This window comes from Penicilliopsis zonata (assembly GCF_001890105.1).
Source record: "Penicilliopsis zonata CBS 506.65 unplaced genomic scaffold ASPZOscaffold_2, whole genome shotgun sequence".
In the NCBI taxonomy this organism is placed as follows: Eukaryota; Fungi; Ascomycota; class Eurotiomycetes; order Eurotiales; family Aspergillaceae; genus Penicilliopsis; species Penicilliopsis zonata.
In genome coordinates, this window is record NW_019208912.1 from 808,010 (window position 1) to 824,206 (window position 16,197).

The window sequence follows — 16,197 nt, forward strand, 5'->3', positions numbered from 1 at the left end:
AACCTACCTACTTACCTAGGTAATCTACCTAAGTAACTACCTGGATACCTCAGGTGTCGTATGAGCTGACAGCCTCTGCAAACGCCCGCTCCTCATTGGCCCAACAGGTGTTTTTGTCCATGACTAAGCACTCCCTAAAAAATTCGGGCCAGAATCTCGCTGCTAACCTTCGATCCCATCCCCCAACATCTTTGGCTGTGTGCTCTGTTTTGTGCTTTTCGTTGCATTGTGCCGCATTATTCCAGGGTAGTCAGGATGTCCAGCCTCTCTCGCTCCGTCAATCTTCTTCTGCGCACCAGCAGGTCCTCCCTGCTGCGTCCGCGCGCCGTCAACCCTGTTCACCATGTCTTCAGCCACGAGAAGCTGGCTGCTCGTGGACTGGCTACTGCCTTTGAGCGCACCAAGCCTCATGTGAACATCGGTATGCCCCTTTCCCTACTTGATATAGGCTATCTTTTTGCTAATGCCTCTGACCAGGTACCATTGGTCACGTCGATCACGGCAAGGTCAGACATGTCTCCTTCCGAGCTTTCCATCAACGATCATCGCTCGAATCTGTGTATTGTTGGAAGAAGCATCAAAACTGACCCATTCATTAGACCACTTTGACCGCTGCGATCACCAGACACCAGGCCTCCAAGGGTCTCGCCCAGTTCCTCGACTATAGCTCCATTGACAAGGCGCCCGAGGAGCGTAAGCGTGGTATCACCATCTCTACCGCTCACGTTGAGTTCCAGACCGAAGATCGTCACTACGCCCACGTCGACTGCCCTGGTCACGCCGATTACATCAAGAACATGATTACTGGTGCTGCGAACATGGACGGTGCCATTGTGGTTGTTGCTGCTTCGGATGGTCAGATGTATGATTGATCGGTGATAATCAGGGAAGATTCGGATCTTCGGATCATGCTGACCAGACTACGACAGGCCCCAGACCCGTGAGCACTTGCTGCTTGCCCGCCAGGTCGGTGTCCAGAGACTGGTTGTCTTCGTCAACAAGATCGACGCCATGGAGGACCCGGAGATGTTGGAGCTTGTTGAGCTCGAGATGCGTGAGCTTCTGAGCCACTACGGATTCGAGGGTGAGGAGACCCCCATCATCTTCGGATCTGCTCTCTGCGCCCTTGAGGACCGCCGCCCCGATATCGGTGCCGAGCGGATCGATGCTCTTCTCAAGGCTGTCGACACCTGGATCCCCACCCCCCAGCGTGACCTCGACAAGCCCTTCCTCATGTCCGTGGAGGAGGTCTTCTCTATCCCTGGACGTGGTACCGTCGCTTCGGGTCGTGTCGAGCGTGGTATCCTCAAGAGGGATACTGAGGTCGAGATTGTCGGTGGAAGCTTCGATACCATCAAGACCAAGGTCACCGATATCGAAACTTTCCGCAAGGTCTGTGAGGAGTCCCGCGCTGGTGACAACTCCGGCCTCCTTCTCCGTGGTATTCGCCGCGAGGATGTCCGCCGTGGTATGGTCATTGCCGTCCCCGGCAGCACCAAGGCCCACGACAAGTTCATGGTCTCCATGTACGTCCTGACTGAGGCCGAAGGTGGTCGCAGCAAGGGCTTCGGCGCCAACTACCGCCCCCAGCTCTACATCCGTACCGCCGGTAAGTGAGGTGATCTACTAGTTATCAACATGAGAAAGGCCTAACGATGGGTTTCTTTTTAGATGAGTCTGCCGACTTCACCTTCCCCGACGGTTCCCGGGACCGCCGCGTCATGCCCGGTGACAACGTCGAGATGGTGCTCAAGACCCACCGCCCTATCGCCGCCGAGGCTGGCCAGCGCTTCAACATCCGTGAGGGTGGCCGCACTGTCGCCACCGGTCTCATCACCCGTGTCCTGACCGAGTAATTTCATTTTCTTCTTCTTCAAGAAAGAAATAAAAGGCTTTAATAGACGGAAGGGGGGCTACTGATACCTTGACTGACTTGGCCGATTTGTACTATGAATCCTATCCTCTTCCTGCATCGACGTGGAGCAGTTTGAAGATAAAGCATGGAAACCATGTCACTCTCATACGGATGGAGGTGTGTCTCGGAGTTTTCAATTTTTTTTTTCCCTTCTATTTTACTTGTCATATTTCTTGTATCAATGTATTGTACTCCTGTTGTATTTCTGATTGCAGATCTTCATTTTTGTTTTCTCCATCCCTTTAGCCTCTCACATCTCCCCTCCACCTTATTCAAGGCAATATTGAATATGAATCAACATGAAGACTTGGGCGTTCAGTAAGATATCAGAATTTTTACTTTGCATCTTCCAGCTTCTACAATAGGTTTATAGGAGTAGGTGTTTATGTTCAAGATATATATTAAGAGATGAGAAGATCTATCACAAAAGAAGAACCAAAAGCTAAAAATAAACAGAAGAAATGGGAAGACCATTAAAATAAAAAAAGGTAGCAGGTCTATTTTCCCTCTCTATCTTATCAAGTAGTTGTTGAGTCATTCACTGGCGTGGCATGTGGATAAAAGCATCAGCTTATGCATCACAGCTAAATTATACAGCTCCTCCAGCCGTCATTCGACCCTTGAGACTCTCCCACTTGGGGAAGAGAGCGACGAGGAAACCGACACAGGCCAGAACCAAGGCGACCAGGAAGGTGTCCGTCAGGCCGTCCATGTACGCCACCAGGATTCCGGGAAGCTGTGCGGCGGTGAAGGTCTGGCGCAGAGCGGTGGCACCCGCAGCCACAACAGCTGCCGGGTCGACGCCCGGGGCGGTCTCGGGCAGCTTCTGGACGAGTCGGTTCACAAAGGCCGACTCACCTGCGGACACCCAGATGGCACCGCCGATGGTCTGGCAGAAGAGGGTAAAGGCCGAGGAACTGGCGAGGTCGGAGGGATCGACGATCGCTTGGTTGACGATGATTGGGATCTGGCAGCCGAGTCCGAGGCCCACGCCGGCGAGGATCTGGTAACCGATCCACTTGCCACTGCCGGTGGTGGTGTCAAGCGTGTAGATCAATCCGCAGCCGATGGAGGTGATCACGGAGGAGATGATCATAAGGTACACAAAGTGTCCAAAGATCGTGATCAAGGCGCCGGAGACGATGGAGAATATACTGACGGACAGGATCAACGGGATGTTGCGGACACCGGATTCGGAGGCAGACACGCCTTGGATTGACTGGAAGTAGATCGGGAGGTAGTAGATGAGGACGAACATGGGCCCGAAGCTGAAGACGACGAAGAGACAGCTCACGACGAAGTTCCGCATCTTCAGGAGGCGCTTGGGGACCAACGCCCGCTCATCCATCCACCATTCGTTGATGATGAAGACAATGACCAAGAGGCCGAAACCGATCAACGTGCCGATAACGTCTGCCGAGTCCCATGCCTTGGTACTGCCGGCCCATTGCATCGCGAGCAGATAGCAGACCACAGCAGCCATGATGATGAAAGTACCGCCCAGGTCCATCTGCAAAAGCTTCTCCTTCCAATCTGCTTGCGCAGGACGGGCTGCTGGTGGGTTCTGGAAGAAGAAAAGGATGATGATCGCGCTCAAGCCACCGACTGGCAGGTTGATATAGAAACTGCATTCAAGACGTTCGTTAGCCGCCAATCACCCGGTATGCATAGAGTGTTCAAGGTGAATGCTTACCACCACCGCCACGTTACATGAGTCGTAAAGACACCGCCGAGCAAGGGGCCAATAACACTAGCACCGGCGTAGGTCGCACCCAGCAGACCGGTGAAGGCTGGGCGCTGTCGCGGGGGTGCCGAGAAGGCAATGATAGTGTACACACCGCTAGCAATGCCGGCGGCGCCGGCACCTGCGACAGCACGGCCCACAATGAGCGTGGTGCTGTTTTGTGCGACACCACAGATCAAGGAACCGATTTCGAAGATAAAGATTGCCAGAAGGAAAGTCCACTTCAGGTTGAAATACTTGTAGCCCTTGCCCCAGGTAGACTGGAAGGAAGCCACGGTGAGGAAGAAAGCGCTGCCGTACCATCCCGTCTGGTCCAAAGAATTGAATTCATCTGTGATTTCTGGGATTGCAGTGGCAACGATAGTCATGTCGAGTGCCACCAGGAACATGGCGAGGATTAACGCGATAATAATGAAGAGGAGAGAAAAACTTCCGGGATACTCGTTCTCATCTTCTGCGGTTGTGCCGTCCTGTGACCCATCTTTGCTTCCACCATTGACCGAGGAAACATACTCTCTCTTTTCAACGTCCAGATCCATCTGGGAACCTTCATTCGGTATCGTTTGCCCGGAAAGAGACGATGCCCTTGTTGCCTCCTTGTCAGCCATGTCTGGGAGATCTGTCGGAGAGACCATAGACGGTTCTTGCTGTGAGAAAAATGAGATAGTGTGTAGATTTTGAAGGAGGGATCTGGCGTCGATCCAATTTATTGTGTTTTGGACCTGTAGCAGCTGCTTCTGACCAAAATCCTTCTTCTCCTTCAGGGGAACCCTCGGACACTTATACAGCCCATCGGCTAGATTTCATATAACGATGACAGCGAAAGGGATCATGTCTCCACACAACACACGCACACATTGGTATGCCTTAATACGGAGATAAGCTCACAGACTTCGGGCTTACTATTTCTCAGCGGATCGGCTGAAAAGAATCATTTAGTCCATGGATCCAACGTCACAAACGGGGCCGGACGTAGACCAGTGGTCCAGATGCTTAGCCAGAGACCAGATTTTGACATCTTCGCGATTGCCACACGAGCCCTCCATTGGAGTAGGATATCAAAATCCAAACATCCCGGTTACCCAACTGGGCAGCCTGTACAACGAATAGGGACTCAGGCTGCTCGATGCGCTGGGTTCGAGATCTTCAACTGTAATAAGCTGACGTCAGATAAAAATAACCTTGCTGACACAAAACCAAATAAGCTGCAGCAGTTTCTGCCTGGCAGTCCAGCTTACAGTGGATCCTCGGGAGAAAACCCTTCAAGTTCCCGTCGGCAGTTCTTCTTCTTGGTCATCGTTAGCAATTCTGACAAGTTGACGATGGTAGCTGTTTTCTTCAGGGCTGAAATGCTGCGCTGCCATTCGATGCCCTTATGGAAGGTGGTTGAAGAAAGCTCGTATTGAGATCCACCCGGACAAAATCTTCGTCCGGTGCTCACGTTATCTCCGTTTAGGGGTGGGCCTGATTAGTACTAGTCAAAACATGACTCATCCGCGGTCCGGCCGAAAATAACGGACGAAAGCTCCTTCCTGGAGCCGGACGAATTCGCCCGGCCACCACCAACAACACCGACAACTTACTACCACACGACGACAACGACGAGGGCGAAGCCAACACCTTACCCTTTTTGCTTCTTTCTCTAAGCAGCGCTCGCTTCAGAGATCTTTTTTGACAGTCTAGACGGCATCCTAGGGATCGATTATCTCTTGTGGATTGGAGGAGCTAGCTAGCTCCTAGAAACCACCAGGTCGAGGCTCCATGGTATCTACTACCGAGCGTATCTCGCACTCTATCTCCTTCGTATTCTCTACTAGATGCTCTGGGTCTAGCCTGATCTGTTTGTTTCTAAATTGTTCCGTCTAGCTCTATAACGTCAGGATCCAAGCTTCTGGGTGTTGCGTGTGTGTGTGGTTGCCTGTTGCAACAGCAGTACTGCAAGGCCGCCCCTGATTATATGATACTATCAGGGCCCTATCTTTGCTGCTGCTGCTAGATCGAGCTTCCTCTCTATATACCGTGGCTTGCCTTATTCTCGCCTGAACAGCCAATAATTCCAGGTGGTAGTTGCATTGCCGACTTGCTGGTCAGGATGAGCTCTGCAAGCCTACTGGACCGTCTGGACGGCCCTCCGCGCAAGCGGATGAGAAAAGGAACCAAGAGCTGCGCAGAATGTACGTTTTGATGACACTCTAGAGAATCCTGTGGCCTTCGTTTTTCATCCGTTTTTCCTCCGTGTTATACACCAAGTACTCCGTACATCCCGGGCATTCTGTCCAGTCGCATGAACGGGCCTTACGCACGTCAGCAAACGAATGAATAACCCATCCTGACTATGAGAGAGAGGCTTACCTACCCTCTAGGCCGGCGCCGTAAGATTCGCTGTACCTACGACTTGGACTCTTGCGGCATCTGCAACGAGTGTCGTCTCCGGGGGTCGACTTGTGTCGACCAGGAGAGCAGTCGGCCTGAGCCTTACAGCGCTCCCAACCACCAAGGAGAACAGACATACAGTCTCCGCGAGCGAGTAACTCACTTGGAAGAGGTTGTCAGGCAACTGGTCAAGAGGTTGGATGATAAGGAGACCGACAGAAGTGAAACCTCTTCACCACCACTAGGGCTACCAACGAAGAACGTCGATCAAGGTTCGTTCTGTTCCCATCTCGGATCTGGTTTCGCCCGATGTGGTGCTATCTTCTGTTATCAGACCTCTGATATCTCCGTTCCAGGCTCGCACACCATCAGGGAAAATCCGACGCCTGCATCTACAGAATCTCCTGCAGATCCTGAGATCGACACGGTGGAAGAGCAAATCGGAAATCCTCCCATCTTGCAACTCTTTGACAACGATGTGGTCCGCCGCGAGGTGGACCCTCTGTCCGGCAATGATCGACTGGTCGGAAAAAATAACATGTCTCCCAAGGCAGCTGCAGCTCGTGCCTCGCTGTTGGCCCTATTTCCTCCCAGGGAGGACATCATCATGTTGACAGAAGCCTCCTGCAGATGGTGGATAACCTTCCAGGCCAATTTCCCCGAAATTTGTGAAAAGTGTTCCCAGAGCCTATCTACGGGGAACCCACCCTCCGAAATCTCCATGGCTCCAGGTGATGTGGGCAAAGTTCTGATCTGCATCGCCATGACGCTGGAACTGCTTCCTGTTAGCTTTGATCTTACAAGCCTAAGATCTCCTCTGGATCCTAAACGGTTCTCCGAGAGATGTGTGGCTGAGATCAGCCGGCTAATCATCGAGGATGATGATTTTGCAGCGACTCTTCCTGGGATCGAATGTCAACTGCTATTATCCAAGTACCTGCTCAATGATGGTCGTCCTCGCAAAGCGTGGCTTGTCTGTCGGCGAGCCATCCAGTTTTCGCAGTTGGTAGGAATGCACCTGTCCACGGCGAAACCCCGCCAATCAGGAGATACCCTGTTTCAGCGTCGATTGCAAACTTGGTGCTCTCTTGTGACCAACGATCGGTTTCTCAGCTTCATCTTGGGGCTACCCTACTCCGTGTCGGATACATTTTTTGAGCCCCAAATCGCACTCACCACGCAAGAAGGGGGCAACTTGATGCAGATGCTGGTGATGCGGATTGCTCTCGTCATAGGGAAACTAGTCGATCGGAACCAGGTTCAAGAGTCGCTGTCCTTATCGTCAACGCTTCGTCTAGACCAGGACCTGGAAGACATCGCCAAGTCCATTCCTGCAGGCTGGTGGAGCTTATCCAATACCGAGGATAAGGAGTTCCAGGAACAGGTGATGATGATGTTCATCTACAATGTGGTCCGGGCTCTCCTTCATCTCCCCTTCATGCTCAAATCCCTCACCGACCGAAGGTACCACTACTGCCACCTCGCCGCGTTGGACTCGGCGCGAACAAGTCTCCGATTGTTCAAGATCGTCCGAGCCGACATCAAGCCCTATTTGTGTAAGCTGGGGGATTTCTTTGCGTTTATGATGACCATGTTATTGTCCATCAACCTGTTTGGGTATTCAGAGGCGTCTCCCACACACAGCCGCGAGCAAGATGAGCATGACTGGCAACTCATCGGTGAGATCACCGACCTGTTTCGCCAGGCCAGCATGGAAAGGGGCGGCAACGTCGCTGCTCACTCGGCCGAGGTTTTGTCCAATATCAGGCCCCTTCGAAATCTCGAGTTGAGCCCGGGTGATAGGGGAACGTGCAAGATCACGATCCCTTACTTCGGAACAATCACCGTTGGGCCCGGTAAAAAGCTCGAGGAGTTGATGGACAAATGTAACGCTCAAGCGCAGGCCTCCGCATCTACGTCTTCTTTTGGTGAAACGCCTACTCAGCTGTACACGCCTCCTCTCTCGGACTCGAAGAATTCTTCCCTAGCAGACAGTCATCCTCTCGGTGGTGCAAACCAGCCCGCGTTGGGCTCGCAGAACCCGAATCCTTTGGTTGACCGATGGATTCATATGGAGAGCATGCCGACGATGCCCAGTCTACCTCTGGACTTCAGCCTTCGGGGACTTGACTTTAACGGGCCAGACAATGGCGTCTGGCCCAATCTCAACCTTGATCTTGGACTAGACCAGGGCTGGAACGTCGACTGGATCGATAGCAATACCGCATATTGATTTGATCTCTTGGAAAATATTCTTTTTGGAATGGTTTTATACTGTATATAAATAATTAGATACCCTACCCTCTTGTTCCCAAAGCAAAATATTGACTACAACGCCTTTTTCTTATCCATATTGTGAGAGTAGAATGAATTTAGATCCAGTACAATTCCTTTACAACTTGAATTAACCACAATTATTATCGAGTCTCGACGTGACTGCTTATAATTATGCCATTAAGCGTATACTGCGGAATCAGGTGCTGCGTGCACCGGACAACGTTTAACAACCTCAGCCGACCACCTCGTCTTCTCCCTCCCCCCTTCTCCCTTCCCCTTTCCTTGAGCTTCATGGATCCTCCCGTTTCAGACGCAATTCCTCATTCCTCAGAACCCGGCCACTCCCTGCGACATACACCAGACATTGTGAGCTGTTCAACAGCTAAAACAGCTTGTCTGAGCTGTAAAGTGACTTGCCTACGTTATTGCATAACCCGCCTTCCCCCCCGAAACTCGCCACGGTCTCACCTCCGCGCAACACGATTTGGCCACGACACTGCCACCTTGTGCTGGTCCACGGAGTCGTTTTCCTCTCCTGAATAATAATATTTGCAATTAATTCTTCTCTGTCTATCGGTGACAGGCCCTGGAAAAAGGCATGTCAGCGCGTCCGTCTACAGCGACTCGAACCCCCACAGCGCCGGCCGTCATGGCAACCAACGGACACTTTGCCTCGATCGGGGAGCAGCAGAGCGACAAGGCGGCGTACGAGCATGGCGTCCAGGTGGTGGATGAGAGCAAGGAGTTCAAGTATGTTCTCTACTTCCTCTCTACCAATGTGAACAACGTGTAGTTTTGTGTCTGCGATGGTGCGATGGTGCGATGCGTGTACTACAGATCGCAGAACATACAAAAGCAGAGTACAATGGCTGACGATGGTCATCTTTTTTCAGTGCCAACCTGTCCAAATACTTGACTCTTGAGAAGGTCTCCCCCGCCGGTTTCAACTACCATCTAATCTCCGTGTTTGGGTCTCAGTCGACTGGCAAGTCCACCCTGCTGAACAACCTCTTCGGCACACACTTCTCGGTAATGTCCGAGCTGGAGAGACGGCAAACAACCAAGGGAATCTGGCTATCGAAGAACAAGAAGCAGAATGAAAATGACGACGAGGCCACCCGTATGGCGGACAACATCCTTGTCATGGACGTCGAGGGTACCGATGGCCGCGAGCGCGGCGAGGACCAGGACTTTGAGCGCAAGAGCGCGCTCTTTGCTCTGGCCACCAGCGAAGTGCTTATCGTCAACATCTGGGAACATCAGGTGGGTCTATATCAGGGGGCGAACATGGGCCTGCTCAAGACGGTTTTCGAAGTCAACTTGCAATTATTTGTCAAGGACAAAAGGTACGTAGCGAGAGGATGGATGCTCAGATGCGCTGCGCTGTATGTGTTTCACACTGACGAATCAGTACCACCCATCGCTCACTTCTGTTCTTCGTGATCCGTGATTTTATTGGCAATACCCCTCTTCAGAATCTTCAAAAAACACTACTGGAAGATCTCTCGCGGCTGTGGGCTTCCATCTCGAAACCTGCTGGCCTGGAAGATTCGACTATCCACGATTACTTTGATTTCCAATTCTACGGCCTCCCTCACAAGGGTTATCAGCCGGAACAATTCGTCGCCGAGGTCAAGAAACTCGGCACTCGATTCCGCGACGGCCATCGCGATCCTGCCCGGGATGCGCTCAAGGGTGAGTTCTCCGAGGGCGGCGTCTTCCTGCCCGAATACCACCGACGGATCCCTGCAGACGGGTTCGCAAAGTACGCCGAAGGAATCTGGGATCAGATCGTGAACAACAAGGACCTGGATCTGCCTACGCAGCAGGAGTTGCTGGCGCAGTTCCGCTGTGACGAAATCCTCCGGGAAGTCATGGTTGCTTTCGATGAGGCTGTCGTTCCGTTTGAGGAGAAACAGGCTGAGGCTGTCCGTCTGGGCGCCCCGGAGGTGCTTGGCGGCCTGGGTGCTGCGATGCGTTCCTGGCGCGCAAAGACCGTCAAGGGCTTCGAGACTGAAGCTAGCCGGTACCATAAGGGTGTCTATGAACGCAAACGCGCCGAGCTCGAGGGCAAGATCGACACCCGGCTGAAGGCTCTCTTCCAAGGCCAGTTGAGCGCCGCGCACAAGAACGGAGTCCATGATTTCAGTGAGGCTGTCACTGCTGCCGTCAAGTCCGGACAGAAGAAAGGCGCCAGCTACGATTTCGCCGAGATTGTCACGGATGAGACCAAGTCAGCTCTGGACAAGTTCGAAGAAGTGGCGAGCGCCACGGTGGTGGAAGACACCCCCTGGAGTGATTATGCACAGGAGCGGATCCTGTATGAGAAGGAGCTGGCCGAAGTCAGCGGACGCCTCCGGCGAGACGAGATGAGGCGCCTCGCGAGCAGAGTCGAACGATGGGTCCAGTCTCGCCTGGGCGAATCCGTGGGGCTGGAATTCAACGCCCTCGGCACTGGCCGTGACTCCGGGGACAAACCGGCCGAGAAAGGGTTCTGGGACCGAGTCTGGAATCTGTTTGTGGAGACCGTTCTCGACGCGGAGAGACGCTTCACCGACCGCGCCAGCAGTTTCGATGCCAGCTTGGAGGAGGTCGATGTAGGACTGTGGCGGCTGCGCCGCAAGTCCTGGGGAGTGCTGCGGGCGAAGATCGAGGAAGAAATGTTAGAAGGCAACCTGCTTCTGAAGCTGCGAGAGAATTTTGAGGACAAGTTCCGCTACGATGAGGCTGGTGTGCCACGCATCTGGCGTCCCACCGACGACATCGAAGGCCTTTACACCCGTGCTCGGGAGTCAACGCTCACCCTGATCCCGCTCCTCTCGCGCTTCCGGCTATCCGAGACGTCGGCGCCGCCTCCCCTCGATCGATGGGTTGGCCATACGCCGAGTTCAGCAACCACTGCGGACGAGGAGGACCTGGCCCCCATCGGCGGCGTGGACGAGCACGAAGGCAAGAGTTTAGAGGAGGAGGTGACAATGCTCGGCGAGGCCAAACGGCAGGAGCTCACCGTGCGGTTCAAGAAGACCGCGGACGGCGTCTTTGTGGAGGCCAAGCGTAGCGCCATCGGGGGCATGACTCAGGTTCCCCTGTACTTTTACGGTCTCCTGCTTGCCCTGGGCTGGAACGAAATCGTTGCTGGTGAGTTTTTTTTATCTTTTCTTTTTCTCTTCGTCTCATTCACTTTTTTCTTTTGCTAATGTCCTTCTAGTTCTCCGCAACCCTGCCTACTTCTTCCTCCTGTTCCTGTGCGCCGTCGGAGCCTACGTCACCTACCAGCTGAATCTATGGGGGCCGATCCTGAAAGTGACCGAAGCTGCGTCACAGCAGGCTCTGCAGGAAGGCAAACGCAGGCTGCGCGAGTTCCTTGAATCGTCCGACACGGGCAGACAGGCCATTGCCATGTCGGCGGGCGAAGAGTATGAGATGTCGAATCTGCAGAAGAAGCGGCCGGCGTCACAGTCACCAGTCGCTGAAGACGAGGATGACTTGTAGAGTATCTTTCTTCTCTTTCTCTTCTTCTTCTTCTTCTTCTTCTTCTCCTGTTTTATTTATTCGTTTCCGTTTGGATAAGTGTTTCTCTGTTGCAGCATATAATTACGCATAGCGTTTGCTGACCGACGTAGCAAGTATATCGAAGTCAGCTAGATAATGAACCAATGTATACTGCCACTATTGCTGTCATTCAAGGAGGATTGTTTGTTTTCTTAAGCTTGTCGACGACTCTTTTGACGTCAACTGGCAACTTGTTTCTTTCCCCTTCCCCGCCCCGGACTTACTCCGTGATGATATCCTCAAGTCCCCCCCCCCCCCCCCCGGCCTCCCCCCGTGTGGTATCCCCCACCCCCCCCCCCCCCCACGCAGTCAGCCTCTATACTACATTAACCTGCCATCCCACTCCAGAGAAAGACAGAGAGCGATATACTCCTGACAGAAACAGCCTTTGGATTAAAGACAAAAAAAAGTTGCTTCTCTCCTTGCTGTATATCAGTCAGTCACCACATGGATTCCATCCCCGCCAAGTTCGATGACCTGCCTGACCGACGGCGATTCTGGCCGGCGAAGGCAGGTTCTGAAGATGAGGGGCTGGGAATGCTTCGCATCCTCTCGCCGCAGATCGTCGCAGACGCAGCTCGGACGCAGATTCAGACGGGAGAACGGGTGTGTCTGAACTGGACGCTGGACAAGCTCCATCCCCCGGGTGAGTGATAACATGATAAACGGATACTGTTCAAGGAGTATTTTCAATCAGACTCATTATGCTAGGATTCGGTCGGAAGGCCTTTGAACACCGCATCAAATGGGTTAGCCCCGGGGTTGCGTTTGATGATGAATACCACTTCAACCCGCAACAGTCGTCGCAGTGGGATGGACTTCGACACCACACGCAGCCGGCGCCTACCGCGGAGGATCCGACACGCCGGGTGTTCTACGGGGGCACGACGGCGGAGGAGATCCAGGACCCGAACTCGGCACGGATCGGGATCGGACACTGGGCGCGCAAGGGGATTGCAGGCCGCGGCGTGCTGATCGACTACCTGTCGTGGGCGGAGCGCAAGGGGATCACATTCAGCGCGCTGGAACAGCACCGGATCTCGCTGGACGTGGTGTTGGAGATTGCGCGCGAGTGTCGGGTCGAGTTTCAACCGGGCGACATCTTCTTCCTGCGCGTCGGCCTGCCCAAGACCTGGGACGGGATGTCGGCGGCGCAGAAACAGGCGTACAGTGAACAAGAGTGCCCCAAGCATGCGGGTATCGAGCAGAGCGAGCGCGTCCTCCGCTTCATCTGGGACAACCACTTCGCCGCCGTCGCCTCCGACGCCGTCAGCTTCGAGGTCTACCCGCCTCTCGACCCGGAGTGGGATCTCCACCACCACCTGCTTGCTGGCTGGGGCTTGCCCATAGGCGAGATGTTTGATCTCGACGAGCTGGCCCAGCTGTGCCAGAAGCTGGACCGCTGGACTTTCTTCATCTCCAGCAGCCCGTTGAACTATGCCCAGGGGGTCTCCAGCCCTCCAAACTGCATGGCTATTTTTTAAGCCCCGGCTGTAAGCTGAAATCCTCCAGATAGGGATATATATTAGTTGTTGTTTTGTTTCTTCAAAAGAGAAAAAAGAAAGGCTCTGTAAGGTAGAGCCGAACGGCGAACTATTTACTCCATCACGTGACATGCCTCGGTCATTCTTACTGTAGGAATATGAAACCCCCCCCCCCCAGCTTTGCGTAATTCTCCGTCAGTTGCAGGCTATCCAGCATGGCCATATCACTGCGGATAGAGAGCCTGCGCGAGACTCTCTCGTTGCTCTCGCCGCTTGCCTCGTGGAAGGTCCTCGTCCTGCTGCTGGCGATTACCAATCTCAAGAACCTCCCCCTGGCCTGGCATGTGAGTTTCCCCCCTATAGCAAGCTCAATAAAGATAGGTATGTTAACTGTGTGTTTTCTCTGTCTAGGTACGCCTTCTCTATCGGTTCATCGTGAATCTCCGTCTTCGTCCCAATGCGCCTCTGTTCCCCGCGGGTCGAGTAATCGCCGATGCCAAAGGCCGGCCGACGCATCCGGTCTTCGTACCGAGTATCATCTCGTCGCGCACGCCGCTGATGGAAACAGACTACAACCTGCACAAGTCGAATAGTACGTATTTTACGGATCTGGATGAGTCGCGTACCGCGCTGGTGACTCGGCTATACAGCCCGGGCGTTGGACTCACGAGCAAAGCGCTCGACGAGGAATTCCTGGAAACAGAGAAGAACCAACCGGGCGAGAAGAGCGAGAAGAGAGAGAGGCTCCCCAAGAAGGCCTTTCTGAGCGTCTTGCTCGGGTCCGTGTACTGCAGCTTCAAGCGGGAAATCAAGCCCCTGGAGCGGTATGAGATCGAGTCGCGAGTCATCGCCTGGGACCAGAAATGGCTGTACATCGCCAGCTTCTTCGTGCGGCCTGCGCGCCGTCCCGGTGGACAGAAGTCTCTCCTCGCGTCTGCTATCAGCAAGTACGTCGCCAAGAAGGGCCGGCTGACAGTCTCGCCGGAGCGGATCCTCCGCACGAGCGGGTTTCTCCCTCCGCGCCCTGCAACAGAGGAATCCGGCGGGGAAGATAGTAGTGATACCCCCGGAGTCAGCACTCCTGCCACGGGGGAAGGGATCACCGCCACTGCCGACAGTGTGGATGGATCTCTGGCGCGCCAGGTCCTACAGCTGGCCGACGGTGAGATCCCCGCCCAGGCAGTGCTCGAGGCGGACCAGAAGGCGAACGCGGCATCCTGGGACCCGGCCGAGTGGACGTGGGAGCGCATCGAGCAGGAGAGACGGCGGGGATTGGAAGTTGTGCAGAGCTATGCGGGCCTGGACGACCAGTTACATAGAGAGTGGGAGTAGACTTTGAGTGCATCAGTGTACGGAGTATAGACTAACGGAGTACTTGGTATCATTATACTTAAATTTAGATCGCAAAATGCTGCTTACGGCTAGGTCTTGTAAAGAGTGAAGTTTTAACCACAATGCATAACTCTCTCTATCCTTACAATAAAACGCCTTTTTTTACAAATGAACACAGTTCTGGAACGAGAAACCTGCCCCATCCAGCCGCCTCCTGTACCGCTCATGATCATGAGTTACCAAGCAAAGGAAAAAATTGTCTTCCGCTCCATCAAGTGTTTTTTCTTTTTCTTTTTTACTCCTCCTTGGCAACCGGTTCGCTCTTGGCCGGCTCAGACTGAGTCTCGGCCTCCTGCTGCGGCGGCTGGGGCTGTTGCTTGTCGGCGTGGGAGTTGTGGTTGTGGTGGTTGTTGGGCTCGTACAACGACTTGTGCTTGGACTTGAGGCGCTGCTCCTCTGCAGCAACCATATCCTTCCACAGATCGTTCTGCTCATTATTATCGGCGTGGTTGTCGACCTCCTGGACCTTCTGAGCGGCGGCGGTGGCAGCAGCAGCCTCGCCCTTGGCCTTCTTGGCGGCCTCAAGGATACCCCGGCCCTTGCGCTGGTCGTGGATCTCAAACGCCGCCGAAGCAACCAGCACCGCGAGCGTCAGTCCCTGCGCGTAGACACGCGCCTGGACGATCTTCTGCTGTCCGGATAGGTACGGGTTGCGGCCCACCAGTACGAACGAGCCGATCATGCTGGCCACCCAGGTCGCACTGACGATCTTGTACTTCTCCCGGTGCGCCCACTTGGTCAGCCGCTCCATTGTCCCCATCCCCGCCATCTCCTCCTGGTGCAATTGTGCTTCTCGACTCTGGTACCATTGTAGCTGTGTGTTGCGCTGTGCCTCGAATTGCCGCGACGAGTGGTCCGCCGCCACGATTCCCACAAACGTCCCTGAAGAGGTCACCAGGAAGGTCTTCATCGGCAGCGTCAGCGACCGGATCGTATGATATCGCCGCGACGCCGCCATCACCCCCGCCACGCCGCCGACGATACCCAGCACGCAGCCGACCGTGCCTCCTTGCAAAACCGCCCTGGAATATTCGCATCAGCATCTTACAAAAAGAGAAAGGAGAAGAAAGAGTCAGATGCGGTTTAAAATAGGGGAAATCCTTTACCGGTAGTGGGCATCTTCTTCCTCCTTGGTCAAAAGCTTCATTGTACAGATAGTATTATGCTAGAGATTGGCGAGAAGGATAACAGCAAGCTGAAGCGCTTCGAAATAGAAAATAATAGCAGAGGAGGCTAGATAATGTAATCCGTGGATTGACTGACGGAGTCGACAGAATCTGAGCAGAACTGAGTCAATATATACTGGCGGAGCAAAGACCGGTGACGTTGGCATTGGGCCTTCGGGGTCTGCCAGTCCCCGGGTACGCTGGGTCAGCGATGGGCCCATCGCGGCCTGAGGAATCCGCGGAAATATCTCGGTGCTGACTAACTGCTATTCGGGCGATCCAGGGTGGCTAATC

At 53.9% G+C, this 16,197-nt stretch overlaps 7 protein-coding genes across 7 annotated transcripts; 5 read left to right on the top strand and 2 right to left on the bottom strand.

Annotated features, from left to right (window-relative positions):
* Nucleotides 1-180: 180 nt before the first annotated feature.
* ASPZODRAFT_128378 (hypothetical protein) lies at nucleotides 181-2,112 on the top strand. The gene is made up of 5 exons (XM_022722011.1): nucleotides 181-421; nucleotides 478-506; nucleotides 600-862; nucleotides 930-1,609; nucleotides 1,672-2,112. The coding sequence occupies exons 1-5, from the start codon at nucleotides 256-258 to the stop codon at nucleotides 1,854-1,856; spliced, it is 1,323 nt and encodes a 440-aa protein (XP_022584351.1). The 5' UTR covers nucleotides 181-255; the 3' UTR covers nucleotides 1,857-2,112.
* Nucleotides 2,113-2,504: 392 nt separating this feature from the next.
* ASPZODRAFT_139197 (hypothetical protein) lies at nucleotides 2,505-4,267 on the bottom strand (the record flags this gene model as incomplete). Its single annotated transcript, XM_022724529.1, has 2 exons — nucleotides 2,505-3,540; nucleotides 3,609-4,267. The coding sequence occupies 2 exons, from the start codon at nucleotides 4,265-4,267 to the stop codon at nucleotides 2,505-2,507; spliced, it is 1,695 nt and encodes a 564-aa protein (XP_022584352.1).
* Nucleotides 4,268-5,751: 1,484 nt separating this feature from the next.
* On the top strand, nucleotides 5,752-8,265 carry ASPZODRAFT_12955 (hypothetical protein; the record flags this gene model as incomplete). Its single annotated transcript, XM_022722288.1, has 2 exons — nucleotides 5,752-5,833; nucleotides 6,023-8,265. The coding sequence occupies 2 exons, from the start codon at nucleotides 5,752-5,754 to the stop codon at nucleotides 8,263-8,265; spliced, it is 2,325 nt and encodes a 774-aa protein (XP_022584353.1).
* Nucleotides 8,266-8,422: 157 nt separating this feature from the next.
* Nucleotides 8,423-12,115, top strand: ASPZODRAFT_128382 (hypothetical protein). Its single transcript, XM_022722012.1, has 4 exons — nucleotides 8,423-9,059; nucleotides 9,203-9,655; nucleotides 9,721-11,447; nucleotides 11,518-12,115. Exons 1-4 carry the CDS (start codon nucleotides 8,908-8,910, stop codon nucleotides 11,799-11,801), a joined length of 2,616 nt encoding a protein of 871 aa, XP_022584354.1. The 5' UTR covers nucleotides 8,423-8,907; the 3' UTR covers nucleotides 11,802-12,115.
* Nucleotides 12,116-12,159: 44 nt separating this feature from the next.
* ASPZODRAFT_128386 (hypothetical protein) lies at nucleotides 12,160-13,382 on the top strand. Its single transcript, XM_022722013.1, has 2 exons — nucleotides 12,160-12,507; nucleotides 12,573-13,382. Exons 1-2 carry the CDS (start codon nucleotides 12,309-12,311, stop codon nucleotides 13,343-13,345), a joined length of 972 nt encoding a protein of 323 aa, XP_022584355.1. The 5' UTR covers nucleotides 12,160-12,308; the 3' UTR covers nucleotides 13,346-13,382.
* Nucleotides 13,383-13,530: 148 nt separating this feature from the next.
* Nucleotides 13,531-14,980, top strand: ASPZODRAFT_22561 (hypothetical protein). Its single transcript, XM_022727896.1, has 2 exons — nucleotides 13,531-13,689; nucleotides 13,757-14,980. The coding sequence occupies exons 1-2, from the start codon at nucleotides 13,561-13,563 to the stop codon at nucleotides 14,675-14,677; spliced, it is 1,050 nt and encodes a 349-aa protein (XP_022584356.1). The 5' UTR covers nucleotides 13,531-13,560; the 3' UTR covers nucleotides 14,678-14,980.
* On the bottom strand, nucleotides 14,860-15,884 carry ASPZODRAFT_156882 (hypothetical protein; the record flags this gene model as incomplete). The annotated part of the gene is made up of 3 exons (XM_022726285.1): nucleotides 14,860-15,206; nucleotides 15,246-15,759; nucleotides 15,844-15,884. 3 exons carry the CDS (start codon nucleotides 15,882-15,884, stop codon nucleotides 14,973-14,975), a joined length of 789 nt encoding a protein of 262 aa, XP_022584357.1. The 3' UTR covers nucleotides 14,860-14,972.
* Between the last annotated feature and the right edge of the window lie 313 nt (nucleotides 15,885-16,197).